This window comes from Rhopalosiphum maidis, chromosome 2 (genome assembly GCF_003676215.2).
Source record: "Rhopalosiphum maidis isolate BTI-1 chromosome 2, ASM367621v3, whole genome shotgun sequence".
NCBI lineage: Eukaryota > Metazoa > Arthropoda > Insecta > Hemiptera > Aphididae > Rhopalosiphum > Rhopalosiphum maidis.
Window position 1 is genome coordinate 81169253 of NC_040878.1, and position 20957 is coordinate 81190209.

A 20957-nucleotide genomic window follows, 5' to 3' on the forward strand; every position below is an offset into this window, starting at 1 on the left:
TTATTATATACCATCTATTATGGGAATCGCGTTTAACGCAAAATAGCTATTGGCCGAGTTGTAAAACAAGTACAGACTACGAAATTGTATGCGAAATTTAACATTTTATATATTATTTATATATATATAGAATAATAATAATAATAAAAAAAAATTCATCGTAAATTCATAACTAGATATTATATATACACAATTTACACACTTTTTAATATTTCTATTATACCTACATAATTGTATTATAGAATATGCGCTAAGATAGAAATGCGGTTTGGTCAACATCTCCCATATACCTATAATACAGTAGTAATCATTAGGAATATAATTTTTCTACAAATTATAATTGTATCTATTATAGTATAGTTTCATACAGACAGATTTTTATAACGGGAAAAATGTAACACTATACGTCTATAATATACGACTAATCTAGTGATTAGAATACAACCAGAATTATCTATCTATCATAATATCGTTACGGTAAGAAATAACACGTATAAAATAATAGCTCTGTATACCCGTTTATTAACTACCTATTTTAATTCACATACATATCAATATATAGGGTAAGCCTATATAAGTCAGGTATTAAGAACGACTCAAAACGGAAGAATTTGTACTCGGAATTCTGTTAATTGATTTAAAAAATTAAAAATCGATTTGTACGTGATTGTGACGACGACGAGATGTCCTATGCGGCTATACGCAACCGATTTTGTCGCGTTTATATCATGTTGATTTATAATATCGTATATACGTTGTACAGCATCTGTACACATAACGAATCGGTACGATTATATTATAATAATATTTGGTTGACAGGTGGGATTGGGGAAGGGGTTGCGGCCGTCTTTTTATAGCCATCATCCCTTACAGTAGCGCCTCTGATGTCATTATATTATGTGTATCTGATGCGGTCATAATATTGCTGTAATAGAGTGATATAATTCTTTTCTTTTCACATTTCGCGTCATCATAATAATATTACAATTAAACGGGCGGATACAAGTATGTTGTTGCATATTATTTATATACGTACAGGTGGTTCTGTTATGATATTAAAAATGTACCTATTATGATAGCGTTTACAGTAAACTAAAACAGATTAATGATTAACATTTTTTTATATCGACAACCGAATCAGAAATAGTAAAAAAATTCTATACCCTATATGTTTAACGGTAACATAAAAAAACAAAAATAAAACCAATCATCGAAAAGCCATACATATAATATATACCTATATAGATAAAACAAACTTTATAATTATTATCATAATATTATGGATTTACGGTCTTGACGAGGCGTAGCTGTATAGCCACCGCCTTGATCAATTCAACTAGACATGCCACTTAGACAATCAGACATTGGAAAACGTTGAAAATAAATAAAAATGAGTACGTATATTGTATTTTTGAAAATATAGTAGAACGCTGCATACTCGTGCGCAGCGATGAAACTTGCATTTTAATTATCTATGTTTTTACGGCGTGTGTCTGCAGTTAAATGTATTATAATATATGCGCGTAAATACGCAATGTCGTTTTATAATATTATGTACAGATCAAGTAAAAGAGAAATGGCGTGTTTAGTTTAGGTAATACAGGTAATAAGGTATGGTTTCAAACGTGTTAATATAATTTAATAATAAATATTATACATAAATGCGTAATAATAATGTCATAGTATAAATAAGAAAAAAAAAAAGAAAAAAGTCTGCAAAGAAAACAAAACAATAACCTAAATAATAAAATATAATATTATCGTACTATGACTCAAAAACGTTTATTATTATTATTATTATTATTATTATTCTCACGGGGCGTTATTTTTTTTTTTATTGGTTCGATATGTATGTCCATAAGCCGCCCATAAGCATTTGTACATGTGTGTGTGTGTATATCATTTATACAATTATAAATAGGTATTTACAGCCGCGAGTTTGACTATACAGTTGATATGATAAAAATAGTAGGTATAGTCGTAATAATAAATTTAAAACTATTCAATGTACAACCGATGGAATTTTACATCACGAGTAACCCGAGAAAAATAAAATGTTTCTTTACGGTATAAAATCGTAATTTATTGCAACTCTCCCGGTCGTCTGTAAGTGACGTGTAGACTAAAACGCACTTGGGGCCTAATTTTTGGGATATTAAAATTAAAAATAATAATAATAATAATAATAAAAACAATAAAAACAAACGAAAAAAAAAGATATAATAATAATAAAACGCATATAGGTAATATATATTATATAAATAATAATAATAATAATAATAATAATAATAATAATAATTATAAAATATATTATAATAATCGCGCGATGCCGTAGTACATAATAGGGCATGGCGCGTCGAACACGTTACTCGTTCGGTCGTGTGCCGACTGGACGAGTGCGATGTGCATTATTACAATATGATAATAATATTATCGGTGGTGATACGACGAGACGGCGGCGGAGACGGTGTGGTGATGGTGATTTTCTCTCGGCGCGCGCGTGCGTATAAAGGTGACGGCATACGTCCGGTACCCGCGGCGGTGATGCCTCGGCGTGTTCGCGCGTCGCGGCCACACGTCGAAAAATATTATTGCGTATCGTCTCCATATTATATACTACAATATGATAATATTTTATTTCACGAAGCGACGCGACAACACGCGAGTGTGTAAGAACAATCGGCGGCGCGGCATCACAACGGGGCGGGCGTGCCCGTCATCTGCCTCCAGACGGAGTGTCACATGGAGTTTATGTACGGCCAGCTGAAGCTGCTGCCGCTGAGCAGCATGTCCCGGATGAGCGTCTCGATGGGCGTCTTGCCCACCAGCCGGACGAAGAAGAGCTGTTCGATGACCTGCGAGCTGACCGTGCGCAGGGACGGCAGCCTGAGCAGCAGCTTGCCGAACCGGATCGGCTGGTTGGGGTACTGCGTCCGGCAGTACTCCTCGAGCGCGCACTGCGACTTCTCCTGCAGCGACTCGATGTGCGCCACGTCCGACAACCCGCACGCGTCTATGAAAAAATAAAACACAATATTATTAAAACGATATCATATCATGTTATTACGGGTGCCTGGTACGCAATGCGTTGTGGGTAGCTCTAAGTCTGTACATGATTTGTGGTCAGAGGAGTTCGATGAATTCGATTGCCGTTTTAATATAATCCGTACGTTGTGTACCGAAGTATATACTCTAACGGATTTCGTGGAAGATATATCTGATATCGTTCCGTTAAAGGGCGTCGAAAACGTGGCGAGGGAGAGGTCTAAGTCGATGTGTAGACGCGACGGGTGATTCGAATATTATTATCGTAAATAATAGAGGACGGGTGATTATAAGTGCGCTTTTGAAAAAAAAAAGCCATCAAACATTGACGGTTCTTAGACCGAAATATTATGTTTCATTTCTTTACGTCGACACGAAATGGAAATAGAAAAAAAGTCGGAGACTAATCCTGCAGGGCGTACACTTTGCCGCAATACTGTTTAAGTATTTTTTTTTTTTTTTTTTTTTTTTTTTTTTTTTTTTTTATTAGCTTATTGGCGACTTTTGAGCTCGACCCGACTGTTGTATTTTCGACCGACGACCTAACCACGCGGCGGTAATACCCGGTTAATCCCCGCCAAGGAAAAAACTGCAGCGGCATACTGCACCTCGTCTATACACTCGACCGTAACAATAATTTTTTATTAAAATAATACAACACGCACCGCACTGTTTGTTTAAATATGAACTCGTCCGGGCCGACGCGCCACGCCACCCCCGCAGAGTTCGTAGCCGCGAGCGCGTTATAATGTGTATATATTTTAATTTTTAGTTCAGCGTGATGCGGTTTTGTTTTTTTGATTTTCGATCACCACGCTGCGACCCCGCACGCGAGGGATGATTCCATAATTAGGCCCCCGCTGCAGTCGGCATTAGCATAAGAGGGACGCGATACGCGACTGTATCGTATGTGCGTATATGTGTATACGGCGAAGCGTTATAATAATATTTGCCCTTTCGACTGGCCCGCCGCGCGTCATCCCCGCGGTGTACAGCCGCCGCCGCTGGTCTTAAAACGCCAAAAACTCGTGTGCGCCGAGCGATTCGAACTCTTCCCCTCGCAAAAAACCCTAACCCCGAAAACATCGATTTCCACACGAAACGTCACGGCCGTCATCGTCGAGCATATAATAATATACGATATTTTAGATGTACACATAGAATATAAATTATGTACATAAAAAAGTGCATAGTTTTTGTCCTCCCCTCGAGCGGTTGACGGAACTTCGCGAAAACCGCGTTTATATAATATAATATTTTATTTTTCAAGTAAATTTTCTCGCAAGTCGTTGCCGATTTCCGCGGACGCGCACGTAGGTCGGACGATATCATTGTTCGGGAACAGTGCAGCATTAATGTGGAAAAACATGTCGTCAAAACACGTCGCAGGAACTGTATTTTTATTGAATCATAATTATATTAATATCACTTAGGAATCGTATTCCGTCGGAAGTCCGTCATCTCTATTCGCGGTATCGCGCGGCGGTATACCGCGACACGGCTAATATTATACTCTACGACAAGGTCTGTACTGTAATAATATGATATTAAACTGTTGCAGTTTCTATTGTTGGCCGCCGTACATCATAGAAGGACGTTTTTCGTTTTCCGCCGTTTACGAGCACCTAATGGACCGTTTGACCTCGGCGGGCGGCCAGGCCGGCATGATGCAGTGCTGCTGCAGCGGAGCGGTACTCGCACAAATATTTCGTATCCATTATGATACTATCGTGTGCTTTGAGAGTAGTTGTGTTGTATATACGCGACCATAATATAGCCGATGACGTAACGCGTAGTTTATTTAAATTAATAACGCGCGCGCGTGCTGGGCGCGATCTCTTCTTATATTATAATGTGTATATGTATCTTTTCCATTCGATCGCGTCGACGTATTACTTTTTTATACTCTTACTGTTGATCTCGCGTCCCGACTCTTTTGTACATCGTATATTATTATAATACGTACGCCGTCACCATAACATCATCGCGTTCGTCGGAAGCGTTATTTATTTCTTTTTCTATTTTAATTGTCACCGTACACGCGCGCGTATTATTATCTGCTTATATCGTATTATTATTACGTTTGTTATTCGGGAGAGTGTCTCGCCGTGGCAATTGCTTCTGCTGCAGCGCATATACGCTGGCGGACGGGGCCCATTAATTGTCGTTGGGCAGACGAACGAAAACGTTACATTTAACGTAATATATACGACGATCGCGACGAAGACGTCCGTGTATTATACGTACATGATATATATATATATATATTTTTATCGTCGTACGGTTTAGTACGCCAGAAAAATGAGAATACATCATCGCGTCACGTGTCCTCGAGTCTCGTCAATCGAACGCCACCGCCGCGTATACAATATAAACACAATATTGTAATATTTATAAAAACTCGTGTATGTGTGTGTGTGTGTGTGTGTGTGTGTGTGCATGTGGTCTAGAGGTCGTTTTGCCGGCGTAGTTAACCACAGACGACGCAAATATTATAAAATATATTGTTGCGAATTTGCACGGTCGCACTGAACGCGGTGTGCACGTTGCTCCGCACGAGCGTGTTGTGTGTATTTATATGTGTACTTACCGGGTAAACGCTACAACGCCAACAGAGTTTTATACGGAAATCGCGGTTACGCGAATATTAATAATAATCGAATCGCTCGCGTTGCCGTGAGTGTATATTAATATTACTATCGCGCGGGGATGGCAAAAACGGGGTCGTTTCGAAAACGGCGTATACTAAAGGCGCGCGCTGTTTTCGTCGCGGGCTGTCACGATTAGTTTTTTGTTTCTCGTCCCCTATCTATATTATACGCATTCAATGCGCACATGACCCGCCGGCGGCGCAGCACTGCACCCCTCCGCTGACTACTGCGGTATATATAAAAGCCTCCCAAATTTGGTCGTGCGGTCAGCCGCACCGGCTACACGGCTCTTCATCCACCCACAGCCGATATAATAATAGTATAATGCACGTCGTCGTCGTCGTCGTTATTATATTTCTAGATATCGTACGATAACGCAAATGTCGCGCGCCCCTGCAAGTGTGTACGACCTATATACGACGCAGCACCGTGCACGAAAACCGTTTTTATTAAACGTCAAATCGCGACGATAGTGGGATAGATAGATAGAGAGAGAGAGAGAGAGAGAGAGAGAGAGAGACGGAGTGAAAGTTTGAGTGTGTGTGCATGTGTACGTCCCCCTTTGCGCGTTTTTATTATTTGGTTTATTTTTTTCGGTTACGGCGATTTTTCACGTCACGGGGAGATTTTGCGCGGTCGTCCGCACGATATATAATATATATTATATAATGAAAACATAAAAACCATCTGGGGAAGAAAGAGCATTTGATATAAAAATATTGTATAAATAATAATAATAATAATAGTAGTCACCGCCGTTGTCAGTCGCGGGGGAAGGCCGAGGCCCTGGGTTATTTTTCGTACCATATTATTATTTATATATATACATAGTCATCGACTTTTCGACTCTTTGTCAATTAGGTCGGCGATGAAGGCGGCGTAACAGACCCGGGGGAATGGCGGGCAAAAGTTTCGAGACTTTATATCATAATGTATATATAGATAGGTACCAAAGTCGGCGAGAGCGTTTTAAGCTAATTGCGAAATGATAATAAAAACAATATACCGCGAAAGAGGAAACCCGTGCAATTTCGCGTGTTTATATATATCTATACGTACGCCGGTATACCGCGTGAGAAGGGTCGTTGTATATTATGTATATTATTACTGTTATTATTAAAATATAATTCGAAAGGCGCGAAAACCCGCGGCAAAGTTCAAAACTCGGCCGGTCGCGGCGAATAGTAATTCGCCGCGCAAGGTGACGTCGTCGGTGCCGCGTTATCCGCGCGCGGCTAATAACCCGAAATGCGATTTGCATAAACATTAAAACAAAAACTTTGCCCGGGGAGGTTTTTTTTCGGAATTGAATTAATCAATTGACGCCACCGCGACAGCAGTAAAGTAGCTATAGCATTATAGTCGTCGGGAATAAGCTGCTGCGGTGTATAGTATATGTCTCGTGGGCGACCATAGCTGTTTCGGCTGCCAGAAGACGTTCACTAGTATGTACACACCATCAGCACTTGGCAACGAGCCCTCAAACACGCTGGCCGTATGTGTAATAATACGATACACGGGATTTTGCCACCGGAGCTTACACGGCTAAGGCGTGGTGTTCGTCCGAGGGCGAGTCCCTTTTCTCCGCGCTACACCGGCCAACGATTTGTTCTGTACGATAACCCTGCCATACAACATACCTACTATAACACACATGTAAAGCTCATCTGCGGGTCGCGTAAAGTTTTCGCCCAAACGATTGCCACTGAAGCATTATATTATATGTATAATATTGTTAAAAATAGTAAGAATGCGTGACGTGTATATAGGTTTACGAGTGGATCACGTATAGGCATATAGATATGTAGTGGCATATTTTGAGGATTTTTCTGAAGATTATCATAAAAAAATTGGTTTAATTATCGATGAAAATTTAATTATAATTATCATTTTATCAAGAAACAACAGTTGAACAAATTAATAAATTAAAATGGAGCATTGAAACAGTCGGTCAAAATAAAAGTTATTTAAAGAGTATAGAAGATGAATATGATGACTATAGATCTCAAGGGGGTGGCTAACGGGCTTTAGCCCCCCCCCAAATGGCTAACCCCAAACATTTTGATAATTTGATTAAGTATATTGACTTTAACTTATTATATAAAAAAATTATCAACTAACGAAATTGAAACATTAAGTATAACATAATATTATGTATTTATACCTGTCATTCCGAGCCTTCTGTTTATATTGTTATAAATATTAATTATTATAAATACTATTAATATTTAAAAATGATTTGAATTTAGCCCCCCCCCCAAAAAAAAAAAAAATATTACCTGGGTGTACCCCTGATAGATCTATAATATACAAAAACAGTGCGAAAATATATGTTGACATAAAACGTTTAATTTCTAAATATAATATAATATAATCTTTAAAATATTTTTTATCTAATATTAATTTAAAAATTAAATCTTTAGATAATAAGAAAATCATATTATTATTAAAAAAAAATTGGGTAGTGTTTAAAAATACATTTTTTAATAACATTTTTAGACCGATAAGGTAAAACCTTGTTTTCTTAATATTCACACAACCTATATGGTATAAAAATTATTAGATTATCATTTTTGTTTTTTGTTTTCGGCCAGTGGGTGATCGGGCACCGCGAGAGAACCCAAAAATACACCACCGTTGTTAAATTATACCGATTCAATTTATTTAATATTATACGATATTATCAATCGTCCATGAGATGAGAATAATATATTATTAATGATACGCGTGTTTACGAGTATTGTACACATATAATCAATGGTAGCCAATTAATGAAAGCGATTTAGTTGAGTTACCTATTTAGATTAAGTCAACGTTAAGCCATAATTGAATAGCTAAAAAATTATATATTTAATTATAAAACTTTGAAGCTAAAATAATATTAAAATCTTAAATTAATTCAGTTAAGAAGAAGTAGAATTATTTTTTTTTAATTACTACGTGGATTACACACATAGCGATTTTGTCAATTTCAATTTTAATAACAGTATATTACATTTTCTGTTGACAATTAATACTACACTATACTATTATCTATACTATTCCTTCATATTTAATACTACTTAGCTAATAACTTTGTTGATTTAGGAAAGTACATATATGTGACAATTACTCAATTCAATTATAAAAACAAGAAGTATTTATATTTTAATTTATTTATTTTTACTTAAAACCGTTGTATATACACAGTTGTACTTAGTTTTAGATATCCTTAAACACATGATTTTAATTTTAACTTAGTATAATTTTTTCAAATTAACTGGAAAAAGGTTTGTTATTACAATAGATTTATAGGTAGTAAAAAAAATAATTACACACCTTTATGTATAATAATGTTAAGTTGTGTGGTGGGGGGGGGGAGTAGACGAATGATATTTTTAAATTTCAAGTTTCAATCCGGGCGTTTTCAAATTCAGAGGTAACGCTTGGAGACCAATTATATAATATATAGTATGATGGGTGCTTTCAGTTTTAAACGATTTTTGTGGACTGCGTGAAATTAAATTAAATTTTTCGTATTACCGCTCATCGACCGCTATCTCGTTTGTATGTTGCATTATAACTCATTATTGCCATATTTCAGTGATGGCATTTTTATCGATTTATTTTTAAAAAAACGTGATTTGGTTTGTTATATCGTTGCTATGCTATGAATCACCGATCACTCATACACAATACGCGTCGCGATTTCAAGACAGAACAAGGAACGACCGGAACTGCACGTATGACGAAGATAAAATTATTATTATAATCGTACATTAAAAAATAATAATATTAATAATGTTAATAATAAATAATGCCGTATAGGTTTATATGGATGCGCAATAAAAATAATTTCCAACGAGATTCGTGCATTCAGATTAACGATGATTAATTTTAGCATCAAAAACCAGTATCTCGCCGTATAATAGTAGTTTTTTAATGGCAATTGAGTGATGGACGGGAATCGACGTGGAGACGCACACGCAGCGAAACATACTCATAAAATGATTATGGAAATTGTTTTCGTTATTACTTTTTTTTTATCGTCATTTTCCTTTCCCTTGGTTAATTGTTTTGTTGTTGTTTTTTTATACATACATGCTGTAAGAGGACCCACTTAAAAAACGAGTTTAGGCACAAATGCGATCCGTATATACACGTGCAGCGGTAGGTACCATTTGCGCATTTTTGTGGTTTTTTTATTAGTATTCATCAAGATAAGCAGGCCGGCTAATTGGTAAACGCAACTGCAGTATATAATGTATAAGGTCCGTTGTATTTATTGTCGAGTATTAAAATTAAACAGTATTTTTTTACCATAATGATTCTCACTTGTTAATAATAACGGCACGCTCGGGGGGGTGTTTTTTATTATTATTATTATTATTCAGTTCAGCCCGCATTCTGCTGTACTTATATGGTGCTCGAGGTGCTGCAACGCCGCAACAGTGCGTGTGCGATTGTGTGTCAGAGGTCGATCCGCCGATTACGAACCCATATAATATTATACATATACCACGCGAAAGGGTTGATGCATATGGGCCGTGTGACCGAGTCAATTGGTTGTGGTTAATTGAATTCAAATTCCGAGTTAAGTACAATATCGGCCTCGATCTCCCCGTTTTTTTTAATATCATCTTCTGTTATTCAATTCAATAATTATATATGCACGACAACCGCATTCTAAAAATTATTTTTTTCAATTATCTTCGAATTAACCGTTTCGTGTGTACGCGCGCATGCACACACAACAATCACATATTGTATTAATGCCTATCGCATTCAATTCATTATTTATATATTACGTAGATATATACAAGCCTGGGCCGTTTGCCGTTTACCTATATATGTATAATATTTATGTACGGCGGCTATTGCAGCTATATTACAATCTCCTATATTTAAGTAATTTAAATATTAGGTAGGTACATATGATATTATATATTTATATATCGTGTATATTAAAACGATGTGTACATAATCTGTACGCGCGAGTATGCAGTAAGATATACATATATTTGTCTTGGATAATGAGCCGAAATTATAATATTCATGCTTTTATTATTCCTGCAGCGATCTCGCGGCGTTTATGATTGATACGTTTAGCCGTCCCGAATCGCGCGAGAAAAAAAAAGCGCACAGAGATTATTATTATTATTATTATTATTTTTTACGACGTACCAACGACCCGTGTAATTCGAGAAATTTCAATTTCGGCCAACTGTCGGCTAATCGTCAGCGCCCACCCTCCGCAGCCGATCGCGGCGCATACCACCCCACTGTTTACGAACAATCTGGTCCACTATAAAACACACTTTGACCCTTCAGGAGGTTTTGTCACGGTTTCTCGGATTACAACGAAAACCTTTTCGGTCACGTTCCGAACGAGCAGCGTAATAAATATTAAAACAAAAATTTTAAATGGCCTGCCCCATAGGTACGTGTACAAAGAGTATAGGTACCTATATACAGGATAATTTTGAAAAACAACGTCGTAAAGTACGGTGTCGATACGAAACGGAATCGTGTGTACTGTAACACCTATTATACATATTGTGTTTGTCCACCGTTTTGCCATTTAGGATTCGTATTTTCCGACCGCACTACCACGAATAATTTCGATGCAATTTATAAATGTAAAAAAATTATTCGTGTGCATGTTTGTGTCCCCGTATCGTCAAACATAGTTTAAATTAAATTTAATAATAATTTAATTAAAGTATTTTAAATCAAGACATTCAAAGCGGTAGTGTAAGTCGTATGACCGCGATGTAACTCAGCAATGATATGTTCATAATACGATTTAAAATGTGTACGTACATTTATTTTAATGCGGTTTGGTTTTCATTTTCTTTTCTACGATTTTCGTGTTTCTCGGTAAAGAAAAAAGTAGGTTATAAACTTCACGGCCGTAGCGGCGAACCCTACGGGCGCGATGGAACGTCAAACCGCATTCGGACTTATACGATGACCAAAAGAATAGCCGCGGTTTCGTCAAATTTATAATGATCGGTATGTGCGTTGTTATTATTATTTTTTCGAGACAATAATAAGTCACAGAGCATTGTTCGTCCATGCGGATCGACTACAATATACATCAATTAACCAGATAACACGTATGCGTTTGCAATTCATATTGTCCTTTTTTATTCTTTATCCTTCTAAATCTCGACCGACTCCCTTTCTCCGGCAATCCGCGCGAGCATACCTATATGTTATGTGTTCGAACCATATAGATTATATTATATACTTTTACTCGCAGAGTTACACGCGATTATGCAGCTCTATTCTAAATGCCACGGTTAAAATGTTTGAAGTTATTGCAACTTGCGTATGTACGGCGAAGTCGCGAGTACCTATATAATAGCCTATGTGTGCGCACAACGACATTGTTGTCCACAAGTGGTTTTACGAAATCCCGTTTGTGATATATTATATACGTATATCATGATAATACGCTGGAATACGCATGCAGTTAGTTGTTCGCATATCTAATAAACATTGGAACGATATCGTTATATCATTATATTATCGCCCTACACTCAATCGGTACATTAAATATTATAACCTCTATATAGGGCAATATAACTATATGTACTGTCGGGCATAGCAAAGTTTGCAATTTCCGAGCAACAGCAACGGAGATAATTTGAATAATAATTTTTCAAGTATATCGTAATATGTTGCGCGAAGTTTTGTGTAGGTATTAATGATATATTGCAGTGTATACCTACGTCGACACACGCATGTACCGAAATTCGCCATAATATTAATGTAATTTTTGCCAGACTATAGTTTTTTAGTGCTATATATTTAATATTTATATTATTATTATTATTTCCACACACGTCATATTGTACATATACGATCGTATAATATATACACGCACATATATATATATATAATATTGACAATGAGTTAGTGGGTGGTCAGACCGCAATATTATTCTGCCAATTATATATATATATATACGGTATATCCCAGCCAGTGAAATGGCATTGCCCAATTTCGGATTACGAATTTATGAGCATCGTCGTAAAAGTCGAACGCGTGAATAACTATATACCTAATAATATATATATATATATATACGTATATAATAATACTTGCGTGCGTATGTATGTGATATAATGATACAGGTATATATAAATATAATACACTACATGTCGGGCCCACCACACATGCGTGGTACACTGCGGCAATATAACCGCTTGTGAAGGGGTTTAAACAAAGCCAATTTCGCGTCGTATTAAAACTGGCCACGAATACGTAGCACAATAAATATGTTTGACATCGGAATTGACATGGCGCGAAATAAACTATGTATAAAATATTACATGTGTGTTCGGCCGAGTTATATTATTACGTATGCAGGACGTTAAGCGGTGTTTTTGGTTAACAACGATATAATAATGTATATTTTGCAGCGTATACCTACGATAATATTTCTTGTCAGGAAACACGCAAAATGGCGTTTTACAACAAATTGTATATGTCTACAATAAATATAGCGAATACTATACTTCCTATGGTTATTTATAGGTAAACAACTACTCAAATAATAATGTACGATTCATGAAAACTTACATGCCTTCTTATGTGACATAATATTTTTCCACGTTTGCTGGCAGTGAGTTATGACTTGTGACTTATGATGTATTATTATTTATTATCGATATGACATTGTCGCGTTTTTGAGAAACGGAGCCTTTCATTAATTTTGTCGGATTTCATTATGCGAGTATAAATAATAAACATTTTAATCTGTAATCATTATTATACAATATTTTTCATAATATGTAGGTAAATAGATTACCTCTCTAATAGCATTAATGGACTGATATAAAATAAAATATTTTATCGGTTTTCAAATTATTTTAGAGAGTAATATATATTACACGTCGGCACTTAATACTTAACAACACCAACCGGTACACAACGCATAATACATCTGCAATCGAGTATGATATAAGAAATTAATAGGTATAATATATATAGCACGTATGAGGTCGACTTCAATTTTTCCAAATGATTATACATTCATTCGTATGTACAGTATAGGTACTATAGCCATTGTTCGTCAAATCAGTTGCGTACTATTTTCAGATATAAATATATATATATATATATAGAAGTGTTTTTTTTTTACAGGCGCGCGTAATTATGATCTCGGTGACTGGTGATTCGAGTACAATTTTGGCATGTATGCAACGTCATAATAATGTGAGAACGCGTTATGGCTACAGGCTGATAGACAAATTAATACGAATCGCCAGTTGATTCAGAAACGATATTACGATATCAGCGTGCAGAATTTTATTTAACCCGGCCGTACCGCATAATATAACTATTAATAATACAGTAGTGGTCATCGGCTTCGGAAAACTTTCGGTTTTTCGAGATCTTATATATTTGCAGTGGTATAGAAAGGTTGTGAATGGTGAAAAAAGTTGAATTACAAAAGTAGACGTTCGAAATATTTCGTTTTACGCAATCGCGTGTCATGAATATCGAACACGAGTAAATAAGAACTTATGATGATAATTATATCAATAATAATTAAAAAAAATTAGTTTGTTTTTCTTTGTTAATAAGTGCTATCCGCTTTGCACGATCATTTATTTGCAGACATAGAGACGGTTGCAGACGCGCTGTTGTGCAGCTATTCGTAATACAGGTAATTTGTAAATCACGTCGGCGGCGGTGTCGCGAATTCGGCATTCCTCCGAACGGCGTCGCAATAACATCACACTTCTGCCGCCGAAGAGGTATTTATTAATTTAATATGAACGTATACATAATACAAACGCGAAAACTTTAACAGATAAACTGCACCGCGCGTTATTTACACACTATTGAACGCGGCGAGACGTCGTTATAACACATTATGCGAACCCATTGTTGTACTCGCACACCCGGCGACGTGATATCTCCTCAGATAATATGTATACACGATAATAACAATAATAATATTACGTTTGTATATATACGAAGTAGAAGAAGAAGAAGAAGAAGAAGAAGACGACGACGACGACGACGACCGGCAACAGCAGTAGCAGATGATCGTCATCGTCGCTAGTCCTTTTCCTCTGCACATAATAATAATAATAATAATAATAATAATGACGATGGCTATACGACGGTTACCTATTATATTATTTGCACACAAAACGACGTGTGCGCGTGTTTACATGCGTATTATAATATATTATTATTATTATTATTATTATAATATACCGCTACCGATGCCGTTTGTCGCGAGCGGCGTGTGTAGGTGTGATTATTTTCGTTTGTATAGAGGCGTAGTTACCTATATATACGTAAAATAATAATATTATGCGAGTGCAGTGTGTGTGACTCCTATCGGCGGCGGGCGCTGTGCACAATGACACGTTGATGATGCGCTTACTGATCCGTGTGTGTAAACAGCGTCTTATATAGACGGGGGTAGGTACGTGATGCTGTGTGTGCGACAATTGTTGGAAATACGTTTTAGTAGGATATATTGTGTACGGGTGGAAGGTACTCATTCGTAAACTCTGGTCGTCGATTATCGGACGAGTCACTGCAGCAGTAGTGGTGCGGTAGTAGTATAGTAGTATTAGCAGTGAGTGTATTGACACTCGGCGTATTGTAATTATTTGTGTATACACGATAACGACGTCGACGCGGTGATTTATCGGAGTCGGCGACGTGAAATATAAAATAACGACGCGAAATCCCTCCTTCGAGACGCCTCTCGAAATGCTCGGGGGTCCGGTCGAGAAAAAAAAAGTCGAATTACAATGTAAATAATATAATATACAAATGTAATATAATACCGAGCTCGGAACGATAATCAGCCGGGCACGCGACTGCGAGGTTTTTTCGAGGTACTTTTTTCCCGCGTGATCGTTGTGTTTGTAATCCGCGTCGTTGCGACGATCGCGTACTTATATATATATATAAGTTGTATACAATGCACATAGCAAATGACTTATCGAGGAAGTGTCTATTATTCATAATTCTGTCGTAACCATTAGAGTCATCGCGTACTCGACTTTTCAACGTACATTATTATTATATTATTATTGTTGTTTTTATGATTACATCCGATTAGCATAACCGTAAGATACGATCGTGTCGGGAGACACGCGCGATAATGTTCTATCGCGATCTATCTCCACGTGTATTGGTTAACACATTTTTTGTTCGCGTACCTATAATTAAATCGTACACGATTATAGTAATTTGTAATACGATTGGCGAGAAGTCTAATACCTATAGGTATATACATGTATTTTAATTATTTAATATTATAGATACGCGATCGTGATAATGTGTCCTAAAATTTTTTTTTTTAAATGAAAACTTTTTATTTAATTTGTATACGGTTTAATTGAGCATTTTGATGTATTTCAGTTATTTTTTTTTACTTATTTATATTTATTTGCTAAGGAGTAATATTATAACCCTCAATAATAGTTTTACTTAAATTATAAAATATCAGCTATGTTCAGTCTAGTACCTACTCAATGTGGGTGCTCCCTACAATTTAAAAATTTGCATAAATTGTTATGTTAAACATGTTATATAACAAGTTTGATTTTTCGAAAATAATACTGTTTTAAAGTAGGTATATCTACTTAAAAAATACGAATTTTAATAAATGAATAGGTTAGAGAAAAAAATAGGTATGAGTATGCTTGGTGAATAACCCAAAATATAATAATATAACGTCATATACACACCGAATAGAAACCATTAAAATACTATAAAGATAATATGTACTACGTGCTTGTGTTTTTGGCTTTCTTTGCGTCCTAAAAAACACAAACTGCCTAGTCATACGGTCTCCTTTTTTCACCGGTTGAGACCCACCTAACCCATACGCCGGACATTACATTATTATTATTACACTATACCAGTTTTCCGCGACGAAATATTATTATACGTTTTACGAGCGCGCGCCCAATACTTTTCGGGATGGCTTACGGCAAGACGCGATGCGCCGCTGGCACATTTAATTTGTTTCTATCTATAGCCAATATAATATAGTATTAACGGGCAAAGAGAGTTAGATTTGTACTTTGCCCGACCCGCGACGACGTCTCACCTACAACTTACTACATCCGATGTAAAATACGTATAATGTACAACAACGAGCGTGTCCCCCGCGAATCGTTTCCACGCGGAACACGCCTAAACGTTATATTATTTTGTAATACGAGTGTTATAAACATACACACACACACATTGGGTACAACGCGTAGCAACTGGTTCCGCGAGGAATCGTGACCGATCCAGCGCGAGAGATTTACACGGGCGGCCGAATATAATATCGTGGTTGTTGCCGCCGCCGTCCGACAGCAGCTGGTGCATAATAATATACATATATTAAATATATAAATATACGTAATATGCAACGTAAATATATTTTCACTCAGTCGGATTGTAATTTTTTTTTTTAAACGATAAAATAACTATAGTGAGAAATAAAAACACTGTCGTCGACGTCAGAAAATATGTGCGTATACAAATATAATAATATATTCCTCGTTTACATATATATATATATATACATATATAAATATGGTACGTTATTATAATAATACATCACCGCCGCCGCGTCGAGCGGTTATGAAAACTGGCTTTTGTGTTATGACCACGTTAAGTGTCGGACCGGAAGGAAGCGCACCACAGGAAGAGAGGGGACCGAGAGATGACCGCATCCTTTAGTGTAAGGGGATCGTTATCGCGGCCGCACTATACTACACGCGTACGACGATGAGGGTCGTCGCGCGCGTTTATCTGGTCGAAGGGTTCGCGCCGGAGAAAAGGTCTTATCTCTTGTATGCTGCACCCTCGTTTTACGATTCCGCGAAGAATTTCACTGGTTTTATTCAAATGGCCTAAATGCGCGCAGCTCGTTTCGGAGGGGTAAAACATGCGGTCGGCGAGATTTCTACTCGGCGGCGTTTTCGGAACAAAGTGCGTCTATATTATAATATTATATTATTACGCACGCACACGAACTGCGCAGTATGTCGTGATCGATGTATAATGACTTGTATGCGCTCCGAATGAATACTAAACGTAACGTCGATGTGGCCGATCTATAGTATGATATTATACACGTATTATATTATAATACGCGTCTACACAGTGTAGGTAAATATAGTTCGTCATAAAAGAAAAAATCAAAAAAGCGTGTATATATATATTTTTATTTCTGCGTGATTAATTGTACAATCTATGCACGGGAACATTAAGCGAAAATGATGGAGAGTGGTTATACACGAATCGTTTGACGGATATAGTTATCTGTTTATGACACTACCGATTACGGTATACCTACTTATATTCTTTTCTAGACTTATTTGTTTGCTTAGATCGTAATGGGTGTCCAGCAGGTCATGACACCATTTGGGTGTAAAACGTCTTGGGGGGATTACCGGGAACCGTAGGGACTCCGTATACCTATCTAACTTATTTCGACGGACGGCTTTGACATGCTTTACTCGACAATCAACACGCCGCAAGTACACGCGTGAAAATATCGTCCACGAATACGACGGCCAAGAGTTCGTTACCGGGCTGCCTGAACGTATTCGATATAACTAGTAATGAATGGAGCGGACAAAAAAAAAAAAAAAAAAAATGACCACTAGTCATAGTGAATTATAAATGTACAGAAAAGAAACGGTAGAGATTATCGACCATGTCGTATTATTATAAAACGTGTACGTGATTCGGACGTTGGCGGGGGCGTGTGCATACTGATGGACGCGCGGGGAAACGCGTCTCCTCCGCGCACCGGTGTGACTTTCATTTCGACGTCATCGCCGCCGCCGGCATCGCCTTCGTCCGCGGCGCGCGCGCGCTGACCGCTCTAATCGCGCGCGATTAATCTCGACCCGCGACCCATACGACACAGCGGCGGCGGATTATGTTAATTACTCTCTTGGATCGGGCGCGCGCGCAGAAAAAAAAAAAATTGTTATCAAAATATCGACAATACAATCGGCAATTACGCCCACGCTTTCGCTGGACACAGGGCCCGTGTAAGCGGAGTAGTCCGGCCGGTATCCGCGGTATAATGTGTATATTATGCGCGTTAGCATACCGGTCCGGTTTTCGCGGTCGTTATGCATATGATAACAATATTATTTTAACGATATACATGTGTGCGTACACACACGAGACGTACAGGACCGACAATAATAAAATATAAATATTGTTGCTGTCGATATAATATACACACACGTGTGTAAACACTGCGGACCGCGCGCTCGGACGCCGCCGATTTAGTCGTCATCTGTATCATCGGATGCTGCAACGCGATGCGACGACCAAATATTATATGCACACCAACACACCGATAATAATAACGACGACGACGATACAATAATAATATTATTATAGCAGTACGCGCATTACGACGTATATTATTATTATTATGTATATATTGTGCGAGTCTGCGGGGCGACCGTGTCCGATTCGGCGTGTCCGTCCGATCGGCAGCCACTACACACATTGCGCCTGACGACGACGACGAGGAGGAGCTGTTGGCGACCGCGAGCCGTTGTTAACGCGCCCGCGATTCGTTCGCCGCCGGCCTTATACGCGGGCCACATCACCGTGACGCCGACACGTCCAAACAATTTGACCACATCGTGAGAACCCGATTCGTTGATTTATTTTTTCGTCCGACCGGAGCGGAATAACAATAATAATAATAATAATACATCTTTCTTTCTACATAGGTGTAATATATAGGTACGCGTATACATGTATATACGTTTTCCCGACACGGACGCACACGTGACCTTTTTCACGTACACGACGACGACGATGTATACCTACACGCGCATATATATATATATATATATATATATGACTTTATATAAGTGCTCTGCGCAGCCCCGAGGACGACACACACGTGTATCGCGGTCGTGGTCGTGGTCGTCGTCACCTATACACACACACGCCCGTCCGTCATGACGTGCTATCCGACGACGACGACGACAACAATAATGATGATATTATATATATTATATATCGTGTCGTCGCGGTCGAGCATTGTTCGCGTCCCGTACTAACCGCCGTCGGCGTCGGTCGTCGTCGTGGGCGTGTGAAATCATTATATTTTCTTCCGTGAAATTGCACATTTTTTCCGTCATCCGCATCACGCGCGTGTACGTATATTGCGTTATTGTGTGCGCGCCGCAGCAGTGTGAGATCGTGTGCGTCTCTCCTGCGGACGCCGATGCACCGCGAAAGGAATGTTGCGACTGCATAATATGGATACGTATAACTATATCGTATAGACCGGCCCTGCAGTGAGTTGGGATCTGACGCGTGATGGAGGGTGCCGGGCGTTGCGTACACGGACTATGGCTATGTGGATATTAATTAATGCGTATAATCAGGTGACTGCAGGTTATGCCTGCGCATATACGAGCGACGGCGTAGCATCACACTTGGTGGCCTAATTAGTAGGTAGCGATGAGACAGTCTGATGATATATAAGATTATTCGTAACACAAAATATATAGTAATTCATATAAATAAATGTTTTGTTTTTTTTTACGTAATAATAAAGGTTACGTGAGCGCCAAATTTGGACACATATTGGAGGCCTCAGTGCCTGTGCTCTCGGTCTATATACGCCACTGTGCGTACCGCCCTCTGTTTCGGTTCACGACGAATAATCTTGATAATATACCTTTGTAGGACCTGTCTGTGAGTAAATATACATAAAGGTCTCAACCGTCGAACTTTTCGAAACGACGTCAGCGATTTAAGGGGCGTTTTCTCCGCAAAGATCGAAACTGTTTTCCAACGGTTCGCGGAAACTCGCGTTAGCGTTCGGATTAAATATATGCGATATTGCTCTTTTTTGCGCGGGTTCGTAAGCGTTGTATCAATTAACCTCGATTACCGCTATTGCTGCTGCCGAAACACGCATCGGCATTAAGTTGTTTTTTTCGTCTTGAGTGAAGATCGTCATCGTCAAAACTTGCGGTTCTTTGTATTATACGTATACGCACGGTGACGATAGCCGTCCCGACGGCTGGATGAGATACATATATGAGAAGAGCGAGCGCGACTCGAAGAGAGAATAATATTATACACCGAGCGTTTCGATTGCGAACCGTATAATAATAATAATAATAAGTATTTAATGAGCGTAGCTAGTACACGGTCTCGGTGAAAGGATTCCGTTTTTTTCCCTATCGTCTTTTCATGCCCGGTGTTTATTATATAAGTACTTATAAGTATACTGTCTGCTGGCCG

At 38.0% G+C, this 20957-nt stretch overlaps 1 protein-coding gene across 1 annotated transcript in view; it reads right to left on the minus strand.

Moving 5' to 3' along the window:
• Positions 1-1207: 1207 nt before the first annotated feature.
• The window catches only part of LOC113551790 (nuclear receptor subfamily 2 group F member 1-B), a 49313-nt gene continuing 29563 nt past the window's right edge, over positions 1208-20957 (minus strand). Inside the window, exon 5 of the mRNA XM_026954275.1 lies at positions 1208-3013. Within this exon, the coding sequence (XP_026810076.1) occupies positions 2739-3013 (275 nt within the window). The 3' untranslated portion in view covers positions 1208-2738. The remainder of the gene's footprint in view (positions 3014-20957) is intronic.